The 14,692-nt window shown below is 36.4% G+C and overlaps 1 protein-coding gene across 8 annotated transcripts in view; it reads left to right on the top strand.

The window, feature by feature from the left end:
• The window catches only part of chl1a (cell adhesion molecule L1-like a), a 72,533-nt gene that overhangs the window by 41,256 nt on the left and 16,585 nt on the right, over positions 1–14,692 (top strand). For 7 of the 8 annotated variants that reach the window (XM_067371000.1, XM_067370998.1, XM_067370999.1 and 4 more), the window contains exons 13-23: positions 1,547–1,713; positions 1,788–1,947; positions 4,379–4,503; positions 4,795–4,896; positions 6,123–6,320; positions 6,634–6,704; positions 7,127–7,349; positions 8,354–8,469; positions 9,105–9,309; positions 11,111–11,233; positions 11,812–11,985. In XM_067371000.1, coding sequence (XP_067227101.1) covers positions 1,547–1,713; positions 1,788–1,947; positions 4,379–4,503; positions 4,795–4,896; positions 6,123–6,320; positions 6,634–6,704; positions 7,127–7,349; positions 8,354–8,469; positions 9,105–9,309; positions 11,111–11,233; positions 11,812–11,985 — 1,664 coding nt within the window. Of the gene's footprint in view, positions 1–1,546; positions 1,714–1,787; positions 1,948–4,378; positions 4,504–4,794; positions 4,897–6,122; positions 6,321–6,633; positions 6,705–7,126; positions 7,350–8,353; positions 8,470–9,104; positions 9,310–11,110; positions 11,234–11,811; positions 11,986–12,487; positions 13,767–14,692 lie in introns of those variants that run through there. The other variant, XM_067371004.1, reaches the window with a different exon arrangement.

Genomic DNA, 14,692 nt, shown 5'->3' with positions numbered 1-14,692 from the left:
TTTTTTTTTTTTTTTTTTTATGTCACACCTGGTTAGGACACGTGAACGAGTGTTAATTAAGTCAATTGATTGTACATATAATTTAAAAATATTTAGGTCTATATTTAAGCTTTATGTATTTTTAATTGCATTAAAAATTCAATCCATTTGGATATTTCACAGTTTTAACAATCTTATGAGCTTAATATGATGCATATTTGCCAGTCATACATAAATGAAATGGGTAAAAATGAGATTTATGTGTTATTACTAATAAACCAAATGTGACCCTGGACCACAAAACCAGTCACAATGGTCATTTTTTTGAAATTGAGATTTATACATCATCTGAAAGCTGAATAAATAATCCACTGATGTATGGTTAGTTAGGATAGCGCAATATTTGTACAGATACAACTGGAATAAAAATCTAAATATTGAGAAAATCACTTTTAACGTTGTCCAAATGAAGTCCTTAGCAATGCATATCCACTCACAAGAATACATTTTTAAAATATTTACGGTAGGGAATTTACAAAATATCTTCATGGAACATGATCTTTACTTAATATCCTAATGATTTTTGGCTTAAAAGAAAAATCAATAATTTTGACCCATACAATGTATTGTTAGCTATCGCTACAAATATACCCGTGCGACTTATGACACATATGCCTTATTTGCACAGTAACAAGGTTTATATATTTATCAAGAATAAATCTAACTAATTGTAAAATTAATTGAATCCACAGCCATATTTAAAAATATTTTTCCCCCCCCAAATGATTAAATTGAATTGTTTTAACAATGAACAGTTTTATGCTGATTTTAAGGCATTTTAATTTATTACTTATGGAAAATATTTTTATTTAAATCAAATAGACGTTAAAGAGAAGGCATGGGACATCTACCGAAAAGTAGGTGGGGTTAACATTTAATGATAATGATTGCCACACCCCTTTTCATATTAATTATATTGTAATAAATGCAAGTATTCCTATATAACTGCCAACCCTCCTGAAAAAAATCTTTTTAATTAGCCTAAAATTTGACATTTTTGCTGACCTAAACTGGTCTTCACTGCAATCAATCAATCAATCAATCAATGTTTTACATATTATTTCATCTAAACATCATATTAAATACACACATTTATTAGATGCTAAAGGATTTTTGCAGGGTTTTCAGCACGGTATTATCATTGTAGCTGGTCCTCAGATTATGGCTGAATGCAAACCCAATAGTGTCGAGTGAATTAAGTGAAGGAAAAAGGGACAATACATTGAGAAAAGACACTGCGAGATCTAGCCCTTTTGAAACGTCTGTTCTCTCTAGGGGGTCCTCCTTTTGCACTCATATTTATACTCTTTTTTTCTTCTTTGAAAAGTTTCCTTTCAAAAACCTTTGGTCAATTTTGAAAGTCATGTTAAAAAAAAGGGGTAAAAAAAAACTAGGCTACATTGGATTCGATTTTATCAACACAGCATCTGTAGTCATTTCAGTAAAGGCCCTTCCCATGGGCCCCTATTTCAGAAGAACTGTGAAGGGTTCAATGTTTGTTTTGTAGGAGAAGAGAAGACCCTGAGGGCTCTGTAGATGGAGAGAGATATTCTCTCCTGAAGAATGGCTCCCTGCAGATTCACAAAGTGGAGATGGAAGATATGGGCCAGTACAAATGTTTGGCGAGCAACTCCGAGGGCACCGCCAGCATCACCACTGAACTTTTCATTAAAGGTTAGCCACCTTCCTTAATCAAAAAGCTTTCTGTTTCCTAGTCATTACTGAAACTAAAGGCCTGCTGTTGATAGATTCAACTAGGATTGTAGAAGCTCCCCAAGACATGAAGGTCAAAAGAGGATTAAATGCCGAGCTGGAGTGCCAGGTGGAGTGCGATCCGACCCTCAGAAGAGAGCTGGAGATCTTGTGGCTGAAAGATGAGATAAATATCCTCTCTAACTTCTCAGAAAGGTGGGCGACCAGATTTCCCTAGCTTGTCCATAATTGTTCAACTTTGAATTCATTGAAGCCATTCTCCATTTAAGTAAATCCTTATTTCAGTAAGGGTTGTGCTGTCAAAACAGGAAGGATTAGCATGCGCTGTGATATTTTTGAATTGTATTTATAGTTTTATCAGTGCTGGAATCATGGATTAAGTACTTACACTTTGTAGTCATGTAACAGAGCAGAGCTAGATTTAATTGTAAGCTTTTATCAGTAATAGTATGCTTTCATGGGGGAAATGTCTCTCCTGAAAATCAAAAGGTACTCCAGCTAATGAGCAGGAGCTTTAACCTTTATCTACTTGGCTAGAATATGAAGCCCAGCCGGATCTTCTGTGTAAATGCAGTGTAATGCTGTGCCATGTTTTATTATTATGGCTACTAGTTATTTGCTTCCAGAAAAATTAAATTTACATTTTTACCCCAGGTCACTAATTAGCAGGCTGTGAATCAGATCCACACCGATTAGTTCCACCTCAACCGCAAATTATTATTGTTTCATTAATTAAAATATTGCAGACAAACACACACAGCGAACAGAACAGAGTCGTACATTGATTGTCATGACAACATTTAGCGCCACTCTTATTTGGCATTTCATACAGAACAAAAGCCACAGAGCTGCCTCTTGACAACTGTGTCTCTACCGTCCTGAGACACACTAGATCACTTCCATTATAATCAATGGAGATGTCTACACTATAGGTGGCTGTTTCACTTGACGGATGCCTGGTTTCTATTTTTGTCAAGCTACACAGCAACTTGAGCAACAGCCACTTTATTTTTCCTGTATTTTGAGGGAATTGATTGCTTTGAATTTTGCTTCGAGGTTAGAAAACCCTAATGATATTAAAGTCAACGAGTCTCTTAAAATATCAGATCATTTGACCTTCAATGATAAAAAAACAAGGATAGTTCAGGTTGAAAAATGTCATGTGGTGAAACTCCCTCAAGAATTAATGACTATATATATATATATATATATATATATATATATATATATATATATATATATATATATATATATATATATATATATAAAATACAGTTTACCTTGAAAAAAATATTTAAAAACTTAGTTCACTTTAAAATATAAATTACCCCAAGCTTTACTCACCCTCAAGCCATCCTAGGTGAATATGACTTTCTTTTTTTTTTTGATAAACACATTTGGTGAAATATTAATAAATATCCTGATGCATCCCAGCTTTATAATGGCAGTGAACGGGAAACAACGAGTGTGAGCTGAAGAAAGCGTCTCCAACCAAAGCAAAACATACTTTATGCGGCTCTGGGGGGTTAATGAAGGCCTTCTGAAGCGAAGCTATGCGTTTGTTTAAGAAAAATATCTATATTTTATAACAAGTTATAAAGTAAAATATCTAGCTTTCACCAGACCGCCTTTCATATTCATCTTAGGAAGAAATTGAAACTGACGTCACATCAGTTACACTTTTTTTCGTATGTTGAATACGGAAGGCGTTGGATGTATTGTAGCGTAAACGTTTTGAACTGCGAGAGTTTTACACTTTATGGAAGGTGGTTGGGGGAAACTAGATATTTTACTTTCTAACTTTTTAAATATGGATATTTTTCATACACAAATGCATCACTTTGCTTCAGAAGGCCTTTATTAACCCCCAGAACCATGTGGAGTATGTTTATGATGATGGATGTGGATGGATGCACTTTTTTCAGCTCATACTCATTGATCCTGTTCACTGCCATTATAAAGCTTGGATGTGTCAGGATATTTATTAATATAACTCCGACTGCGTTCATCAGAAAGAAGAAAGTCATATACACCTATGATGGCTTTACGGTGAGTAAAGCTTGGGGTAATTTTCATTTAAAAGTGAACTAATCCTTTAAAATGTGTAAGGTCACATTCAAGGTTTAAGGAAAATATTTATTAATTTATACTTGGCTACACCAAGCAATTTTAGAAGAATTAAATATAAACTTTTGAAAAACTGTAAGTTTTTCAGAACCAAATGTAACCAACATAAATACATCTCCAAGAACTTGCCACATATTTTTAACTAGATTTTTGGACACTCTTATATTTCAACAACTCATTATTTCTTAACTTTTGTTTTACCATTGACTATGGCTGCCAACATAGAAATATGCAATAAATATTCCTGGAATGCACATTGGTTATTTCATAGCCATACAAGATATTTGCTCCTGAAACAATGTAAGTTTCATTGTGAAGTAAATATTGAGACTTGGAACTACTACATGAAGTAATTGTGAGTCTGATGTCTAATTTATGAATTCATAAATTTTAATTTGACAACATTTTTTTATCAATTAAATACAGCTACAGCTAAAACTATTATTTTTATATTTCTATTATTTTAATACATTGTGAACCTATTTTGGGTTATTTGCAGATATTTCACAGATGATGGAATTCTCCAGATTGTCAATGTGAGCAACAACGATCAAGGGAATTACACCTGCATTGTTCGAACATCACTGGACCAAGATACAGCTTCTGCATACATAACCGTGTTAGGTACGACTGAAGGACCTTTTGAGACTAGACTGATTGACAGCTAGATTGTGTTGTTATGTTTATATATTACTTTAATACCACAATAATAGACCTGCTTGAAAGTGGTGCAGCAATCTCCACAAACGATAGCAGAGAAAACACAAAACATAGCGGAAAAGATGTGCTATTTTTGTGATCATTATTGCACTAGTTATTTCTTGAAGTGATTTTGTTTTTCTTACTAATGGTCTACAGATACAGTTATTTTGATATGAAGCTTGTTCATAGTCTTGTGTCTGAAATGTGACATAGACGTCCCTGATCCACCGGTTCAACTGACGCTCACTGATCTGAAAGACCGCAGTGTGAGGGTCAACTGGGCAGCCGCCAGTGATCATAACAGTCCCATAACAGGTAAAGTCATTTAAAAAATGTACTGTAATATCAGTGCTACAGAACAAATACAAAACTCTTCCATTAGCGTACCCTTCACGTGTAATGGTACACATTTTCAGTGTATCTGAAGTAGGCTTTTGCTTTAAAGGTGCCCTAGAACCCCTTTTCACAAGATGTAATATAAGTCTAAGGTGTCCCCTGAACATGTCTGTGAAGTTTCAACTCAAAATACCCCATAGATTTTTTTTTTTTTTTTTTTAACTGCCTATTTTGGGGCATAATTACATATGCACCGATTAAGGGCTCGGCCCCTTTAAACCTCCCGCTCCCCGCATCTCTCGACAGCATTAAACAGCAAACACAAAGTTCATACAGCTAATATAACCCTTAAAATGGATCTTTACATCTTTGCATACATCGATTCCTGTAAGTATAGTATTTATTTGGATGTTTACATTTGATTCTGAATGAGTTTGATAGTGCTCTGTGGCTAAAGCTAACATTACACACTGTTGGAGAGATTTATAAAGAATGAAGTTGTGTTTATGAATTATACAGACTGCAAGTGTTTAAAAAACTAAAATAACGACAGTCTTGCCTCTGTGAATAAGGTTAAGAAACGATGGTAACTTTAACCACATTTAACAGTACATTAGCAACATGCTAACGAAACATTTAGAAAGACAGTTTACAAATATCACTAAAAATATCATGATATCATGGATCATGTCAGTTATTATTGCCCCATCTGCCATTTTTCACTATTGTTCTTGCTTGCTTACCTAGTCTGATGATTCAGCTGTGCACAGATCCAGACGTTAATACTGGCTGCCCTTGTGTAATGCCTTGAACATGAGCTGGCATATGCAAATATTGGGGGCGTACATATTAATGATCCTGACTGTTACGTAACAGTCGGTGTTATGTTGAGATTCGCCTGTTCGTCGGAAGTCTTTTAAACAAATGAGATTTATATAAGATGGAGGAAGCAATGGTGTTTGAGACTCACTGTATGTCATTTCCATGTACTGAACTCTTGTTATTCGACTATGCCGAGGTAAATTACATTTTTCATTCGAGGGCACCTTTAAGCAGATTTCTCTGAAGTCGTTTTCATGGATGTTGCTCATACTCAAACATTGCTCTACAATATTTCAAGGGGGCTCCCACTGGGGCAGCACCACAGTGTATTGAGAGTGTACGCTTTGCATATTCAATCACCACTGCTCTGTTCCTATGACTAGAGTTCATAATCCAGTATGAAGAGAACCACTGGGAGCCAGAGAAGTGGAAGGAGCTTCTACGAGTGGCTAGCAGCCAGTTCTCAGCCCCCTTGACGCTCTACGGCCACATTAACTACCAGTTCAGAGTCATCGCTGTCAATGCTATAGGGAGAAGCCGTCCCAGCATGCCCTCTGAAAGATATAAGACACCTCCTTGTGGTAGGGATACCTGTGATCCTTGAAGACTTGCTTTCAAAACATGTTTCCATCCCAACATCTAGGCTGTCCTTGGTTCACCTTGGACTTGTTTAAAGCGCATGTCTCTGTGTCTTTGTGGGGATTTACCCTGAGAAAATTATACAGATGTCTATAAAAGCTCCATAAATTTTAAAGCTCTTTTAAGCGAGCGCTGTCTCGGACTATCAATGACTGCATGCTCGTCATTATGTGTGATACACATTGGCAGTGTTGGAGGGCAGTGGTATTATTGACTGAGACAGATGTTAAATAATTCATATTCACATTTGTACAGCTCCCGACAGGAACCCAGAAAACATTAAGATTGAGGGTCACCTGCCACATCAGATGGACATCAGCTGGGAGGTAATAAAATGCAAACAGCACTGTCAAACAATTTGAATTCATATGCATATATGCATGGCTTAGAAGCAAAAAAAGGCAAACACCCTCACGCAAGGAGGCTTGGGAACTAAATGTTCCACGAGCTCCTATGAAGTCTGGCATCTTGTTGTTTTAAAGCCATAACAACTTCATTTGCACTGGCAGTCAAGTATATGAGCAAATCTCCATTCACGAGCCAATTGATGCTCTATTTATGAGTCAAAATTCCTTCGAATTGCAATTCTGAAGGAAAGCCAAGCGAGGCACCCCAGAAACTAGGTTCCCACGCCAAATTTTGCAAACCCATCAGCAAATGTCTCTTACACTCTTCCACTCTTTTCAAATGTTCCAAATGCTCAGTAATGTTTGCAGTGCACTGACCCACTTTTCCCTTTAATCACCAGCCGCTCTTGCCTGTGGAGCACAACGGTCCCGGTCTGGAATATAAACTGAGCTACAGGCTCTTGGGTGTCGAGGACAGTTGGAAAGAACAGATGGTGAAGAGACACTTATTTGTGGTGCGAGACACCCCAACGTTCGTCCCCTACGAGGTCAAGATCCAGGCCTTCAACCGCCATGGGTGGGCACCAGAACCGAGAGTGGTGACTGGTTACTCCGGGGAAGATCGTGAGTGAAACAGCACGTTAATGCATTCATCTCACAGTCATGTGACACTGCCACGATTAGCCAATAATAAACACTTAAGATAGGAGATTAGTCGGGAGAGTGGTTTAATCCACTCTTTACCAGGATCAGCCATTTCTGCTGAGCTTTTACATTGTGCTTTTAGGGATCAGACATCTTTGCCAAACACTTATGTGATTATCTTTTGTTTTATTCAATTTTCTTATTTTTCATGCCCTTGTCTCTAGTCGACATTTGGCATTGTCTAGAGGATGATGCAACAGGTTGGGCTGACTTTGTCCCTGTTATTCCTGCATCAAAAAGGTTATCCCTGTTATTCCCAAATTGCAGGGATGCAAACTAAAATCTTTCAGCTAAAAAAAAGTTTCTGAATCCAGTGTTATTCATGTAGAACCGATGAGTTTTTGAAGTTTGAAATTCAAAATCCATAGAGCGGCTCATAAACACTGCTCCGTAGGAACTCCATCACTGCAAGCGCTGTAAAGTTTGAGTAATTGATAACGTGCATTTTAAAATGCAACCATCTTCCTAAATTTGCATTGAGAATGGTTCATAAATCTGCTGTCAACATAAAGGTCTCTTCATTTTTCTGGCAAAATAAAAGCACTATGGATTACCAATTAAAAGCAAAGAAAATTAAGACCAACATAAATATTAGTTTTGTAATTTTACTATTGTTTTGTAAAAACAGTAGAGATTATTATTACTACTATTGTTTTTATTTTAAGTTTTTGTCACTTGTTTCACCCCAGATGAGTTTGCATCCCTGAAAGAGCATTTCTCTTACCCTCATCTCTCTGTGGATAGCTTTGTGTTAGCATGTGCACTTTTCCTGAAAACAGTCAGTGTGTCATCCAATTACCATCCTCTGGTTTTAGTTGCTTTAGGAAATGTTTGTGTATGTGTAAATTTGTGAAATTTTACCCTCTTACACCAGTTGGGAAAGTTTGGCCTTAAACAGAGGTGTGTCCTGTTACCCTTTCTAGTGCCCTTGGCTCCTCCTGAGGACGTATCTGTTGAGGTGTTGAACTCTACACTGCTGAGGGTCAGCTGGTCACCAGTGCCTCAAACCACCCTGAGGGGACATCTTGGAGGATACACTGTGAGTTTCTGACCCCTCCAGATCAAAAGTCATTCAAGAACAAACAAGCTGTTTATATATATATATATATATATATATATATATATATATATATATATATATATATATATATATATATATATATATATATATATATATATATATATATATATATATATATATATATATATATATATATATATATATATATATATATATATATATAACCAAACCAAAATTTATTCAGACACCTTGAACATTTTATTCATGAATACAGTTTATTCACTATAGTTTAAAAAATGGTAAAAAAAATATATATATATGACAAGATCTCAGAGTTGAACTGTGTCAGAAAAAAATTATCTTAATAATGTCAGATAACACTTAAGCAAAACATGGTCAGGTCAAAGTGTCTATTTTTTGGTCCCAAATCTTTTATCAATTTTACTGGTAGTCCACTGCATGACGAATTTTTGGGTATAATATGTCACAGTTTACTTTATTTTGCTATCCTCACTTACATAAATGAACTATAGTGTCCTGCACCCACTAGTAAAAATATATAAAAAGTTATATCTAGTGTCTGAATAATTGTTGGTTTGACTGTGTATACATATATATCTCAACACCCTTTTCCTTCCGTCTTTTGCTCTCAGGTGCACTGGTGGCAAACTCAAAGTCTGTTGACCTCTAAGAGAATTCCCTCAGAGAGACAGTCTCTCACCATCCCTGGAAACAGGAGTCACACCATGGTGCTGGGACTGAAGCCATTCTCTGAATATAGCCTGACTGTCAACGTCTTTAACCGGAGAGGGAATGGGCCCAGCAGCAGTCCCATCTCTTTCACAACTCCACAGGGAGGCAAGAACACTTTGACAGTAGAAACGTTTTAATATTCAGTAGTCTGGGCATTTGCTAAGTTCTTGTGTAGATTTGGTTGAATTTTGCACACGTTGTTATTCACACACGCCCCAAAATGTACTGCTGAACATAATATTACTAATTTACATAGAAAGGAGGCGTGAAAAGAATGACAGTGGGTGCTTCTCATTTCTAATTTGTGCATCCTCATTCTTTTCCTCACGTCCCAGCTCAACCCCCCTTAAGAATGCGAGGGAAGGCTGGCAAGGAAAGAAAATGAGGACGGAGGAATCGAAGGACAGCTTATTTGTATATTGGAATATTCTTGATCACTCGAGCGTCACTTCAAAGTGTTATCAGTTATGCTCAAAAGACCCTTGAAGTTTAGTTATTTGAGAAATTCATAATAATAATAAAGCAAGATGCAAATATTGTTGAAATATGTGAGATATATGGTATTTAAACTAAAAAGGTAAAACATAAATTAAAATAATTGTGACAAATGTGAAGGGGGAGGAGGATTTATATTTTTTCGACAAGAAAGGCCTCCGCATAGGATAGACCTGTGCATCCTCGCTCATAGCTCCTCACTCCTCGTTCCTCGCCTCCTTTCTTTGATCGGTTTCCGGGTCACAGGCTGGATGATGGAGGAGCAAGGAATCGAATTTGAGTATTGAGAAGCACCCAGTGACTTAAACGAAATCACGATACAATGTTATTTCATTAGCTGAACTAATTTGCAGAATAAAGATACTGGTTTTTTTTGCACTGAAATGCCGTTCACAAAAGGGGTGCAAGTTTTTAAAGAGTTTCCAAGTTTAAAGGTGCCCTAGAACGTCTTTTTAAAAGATGTAATATAAGTCTAAGGTGTCCCCTGAATGTGTCTGTGAAGTTTCAGCTCAAAATACACCATAGATTTTTTTTAATTCATTTTTTTAACTGCCTATTTTGGGGCATCATTAGAAATGAGCCGATTCAGGGCTACTGGCCCTTTAATTCTCGTGCTCCACGCCCACGGAGCTGGCGCTTGCCTTGAACAGTGCCTAAACAAAGTTTACACAGCTAATATAACCCTCAAATGGATCTTTACAAAGTGTTCATCATGCATGCGGCATGCATGTGTCAGATTATGTGAGTATTGTATACTGTTATATTTGAGGCTGTGCTCCGTGGCTAACGGCTAATGCTACACTGTTGGAGAGATTTATAAAGAATGAAGTTGTGTTTATGAATTATACAGACTGCAAGTGTTTAAAAATGAAAATAGTGACGGCTCTTGTCTTCGTGAATACAGTAAGAAACGATGGTAACTTTAACCACATTTAACAGTACATTAGCAACATGCTAATGAAACATTTAGAAAGACAATTTACAAATATCACTAAAAATATCATGATATCATGGATCATGTCAGTTATTATTGCTCCATCTGCCATTTTTCGCTATTGTCCTTGCTTGCTTACCTAGTCTGATGATTCACCTGTGCAGATCCAGACGTTCTGCCCTTGTGTAATGCCTTGAACATGGGCTGGCATATGCAAATATTGGGGTCGTACATATTAATGATCCCGAGTGTTACGTAACAGTCGGTGTTATGTTGAGATTCGCCTGTTCTTCTGAGGTCTTTTAAACAAATGAGATTTATATAAGAAGGAGGAAACAATGGAGTTTGAGACTCACTGTATGTCATTTCCATGTACTGAACTCTTGTTATTCAACTATGCCAAGATAAATTCAATTTTTAATTCGAGGGCACCTTTAAGGTACATACTGACCAGTGGCGCCTGACATCTCCCCACAGTTCCTGAGAAACCTCCCATCCTGAGAGCCACAAACTTCCAGAAAAACTCAATCACGTTGGTGTGGGCGCCTCCGCACGAAACTAACGGCTTTCTCACGGGATACTTGCTGCAATACCAGATAGGTATGACATTCGCAGATTTATCTCATGTTACATCATCTGTCTCAGTGAATTATATATAAACCATGTTGATTAACTGTACTAGATATATACTTTATATAAGTTTGGGGTCATTTATATGATTTTAAAAGAAGTTCACCAAGGCTGCATTTAAAAAAAACAAAAAGCAAACCAAAAAAATAAAAAAACAGTAATATTGTGAAATATTATTACAAATTATATTAGGGATTTGTCTTGGTGGACTAGGTCTACTACACTTATGCTGCTGCTGGCATGACAAAGGCATACTGCTAAAACATGCCCAGAATTACAGCAGATCTAGACAGGTGGTGCTGGGGAGGAGGAGGGGTAAAGCAAATTTTCACGGCACACAGTACTGAGCTGGACAAGGTCAGGATGGGAATAAATAAGGTTGCATATAGTGAGATTTATGCATTTATTTAGAATAGAAATGTTTTGTCACATTATAAATGTCTTCACTGTAATTTCGATCAATTTAGTGCATCCTTGATGAATTAAAAATGTTACTGGCCCCAAACTTTCTGAATATTTTAAAACTCATTTTTTAATTTTTCTTCTAGTTAATGATACTCTGGGTGAGCTGAACTCTGTGAACATCACTGCACCAGATACGACGCAGTGGGTCTTGCATGATCTACGGGAAGAGAACTCGTATGAGTTCTACCTGAGAGCGTGTACGCAGGTGGGCTGCGGGTCAGCCATCAGTGAGGAAGGAATCACCATCCCTGAAGCATGTAAGTGTGCCTGGAAGCAACTATAAGCAGAGTCCCAGGAGCTATAATGGATCTGTTGTCAGAATCTGAATTGAGGTGCCCATGCTGAGATGCAAACATCTGATACAAGAAAAGTTAGTTGTGTTCTAATTAGCACAGCCGCAAGGTGTTCGAAAGTGATTAAGCAGCAGTTATGGAACTACAGAAGTTGCTGTTGGCAAGATCTTGTTGCATAAAGGAGAATGATTAGATTATTGCTTACGTGCTGTAATGAACGATAGGGTGGAATAATGTCTACAGCCTAGTGACCAATGCATTGACCGATCAATGAGGTGCCTTAGTAAAAAATAGTTGCCTCTAGATGTGTTTTTTCTTACTGGGTAACTGATTTTGCATCATCATCATTGCTTTTCACTGTAGGCCACGGTTTTGTTATGAATTGCATGTTTCTTACTGTTCTCATACTCCATGGGTTTGTTTTAACTGATCTGTCTTCTAATTAACCAACTTTTGTTTGAACTAGTTACTATGCCCGAACATTCACTTCCTGAAGTTTCTACCGTCTCATCTGAGACTTCGACAGAGAGCTGTATGTATCACATACTGTAGTTTGTAGCATTTTACAACTTAGTAGTTAGTAAGTAATTGTTATGTTTGACTGTAATTTTTGCTGTGTCCTGCCATGACATCTGCTTTTTCAGAAACCTTTAAACGCAGATAAATACCACCATTTTAAAGTTATCAGTAAAACATGTCAGCTTATGGACAACATACTACATGGGTTTGTTTAAGCTGATCTTAAACTGATTCTTATCAACCAACTTTTGTTTCTCATGAACTAGTTACTATACCTGAACATTCATTTCCTGAAGTTTCTACAGTCTCAGCTGAGACTTCGACAGAGAGCTGTATGTATCACATACTGTAGTTTATAGCATTTTGCAACTTAGTTAGTTAGTAATTGCTATTTTTGACTTTTACAGTGTCCTGCCATGATGTCTGCATTTTCAGAGACCTTTAAATGTAGATAAATACACAATTTTTAAAGTTATCAGTAAAACATGTCATCTTATGGGCATACTCTATCGTTTTGTTTTAGAGCTGGGACAATACACCAATTCTCGATAAAAAGAATCTGGATCGATTCTGATATTTTTTGATGTATCGCGATTCTCTCTCGAATCGATTCTGGGCTTAGTTTTTAGTAGCAGATGGCACTACATGCTTTTGGTCGCATTTAAACCGATCTGAGAATATCGTAATCCATGTGCTTTTTTTCCTGCTTACAAGTTCGTGGGTCATATCCGATCCGTGCCACATGGGAGGAAAAAATCAGAATAGGGTCACTTGAACCATGCTTTGTAAATGTGGTCTTGCTTCCAGTTCCTTTATAGACACCACTTAAACCTAAAATAATAATTCTTAAAGTTCAAAAAGGTTGAAGGGTGTTTGCATATAGCCGAGGTGCTAGTATATTTAACCACTTACATGACTCAGCCGAATGCATGAGCGCTGTCCAGCACTCTTCTTTGTGAGCATTTGAGTGTACGGTCAAAAAAGAAAAAAGCTTAGAGCGCCATCTGCTGTTAAAAACTAAGCTCAGAATCGATTTGAGAGAGAAAATATCAGAACCGATTCAGAATCATTGTACCACAAATCGAGAATCGATGTATTGTCTCTGCCCCAGTTTGTTTAATCTGATCTCTTGATTCTTATCAACCAACTTTTGTTTCTCATGAACTAGTTACTATGCCCGAACATTCACTTCCTGAAGTTTCTACAGTCTCAGCTGAGACTTCGACAGAGAGCTGTATGTATCACATACTGTAGTTTGTAGCATTTTGCAACTTAGTTAGTAATTACTATTTTTGACAATGTAACTTTTAGAATGTCCTGCCATGACATCTGCATTTCGGAGACCTTTAAATGTAGATAAATATTATCAGTAAAACATGTCAGCTTAAGGACATAAAACATGAAGTGATTTTGAAGCTTGCTTGTCTGTCAGATAGTCGAAGCAGTTTAAATATCTAGAAAAGTATCATTTATTTTAGTTAGTTACTTATAATAATACTAATATATATATATATATATATATATATAGATACATACATATATTATATATATATATATATATATATATATATATATATATATATATATATATATATATATATATATATATATATATAGTATAATATATATTAGGGGTGTAACGGACTACAGACGAATACAGAGTTGTATAGCCAACGACCAATAATCACAAATAAGCGCTGTGTTTTGTTTCTTTCAATAAAAAACAAAGTTTTATCATAAAATTCAAACAATAAATGCTGCTTTGTCGCTGATGTGGCGTGACAGATCACTGTATAGGTGCATCAGATCAAGTGGTGGCGCGAGTGAACGCGATAATCTCTTCCTCTTTAAAACTAGTTACAAAATACACTTAAACATCTGAAGGTATGTTGAAAGACCCAGTACAACTTACAGAAACGTATCTCATGTGTAATCGCTCAATCAGTGTTTCAACCACGCAAAGACATCAATGAAACAGCTTGAAAACAATGTCGCATAGCATTTACGTCAGAAATGCCATTCAGTGTCCACAGCTTTATTAGTTTGCTAGAAAAAACTCTTTCGCTACATATATGCACTATATTAGCCTATATATTCATTATATTTTACTTAACCTGTCTTGATTTTTTAATGTATGTTTAATGTGTGTTTA

The sequence above is a fragment of the Chanodichthys erythropterus genome, chromosome 20, assembly GCF_024489055.1.
Source record: "Chanodichthys erythropterus isolate Z2021 chromosome 20, ASM2448905v1, whole genome shotgun sequence".
NCBI classification, from domain to species: domain Eukaryota; kingdom Metazoa; phylum Chordata; class Actinopteri; order Cypriniformes; family Xenocyprididae; genus Chanodichthys; species Chanodichthys erythropterus.
The sequence above is the reverse complement of the archived record's forward strand: the minus strand, read 5'-3'. Positions and strand labels throughout refer to the sequence as shown.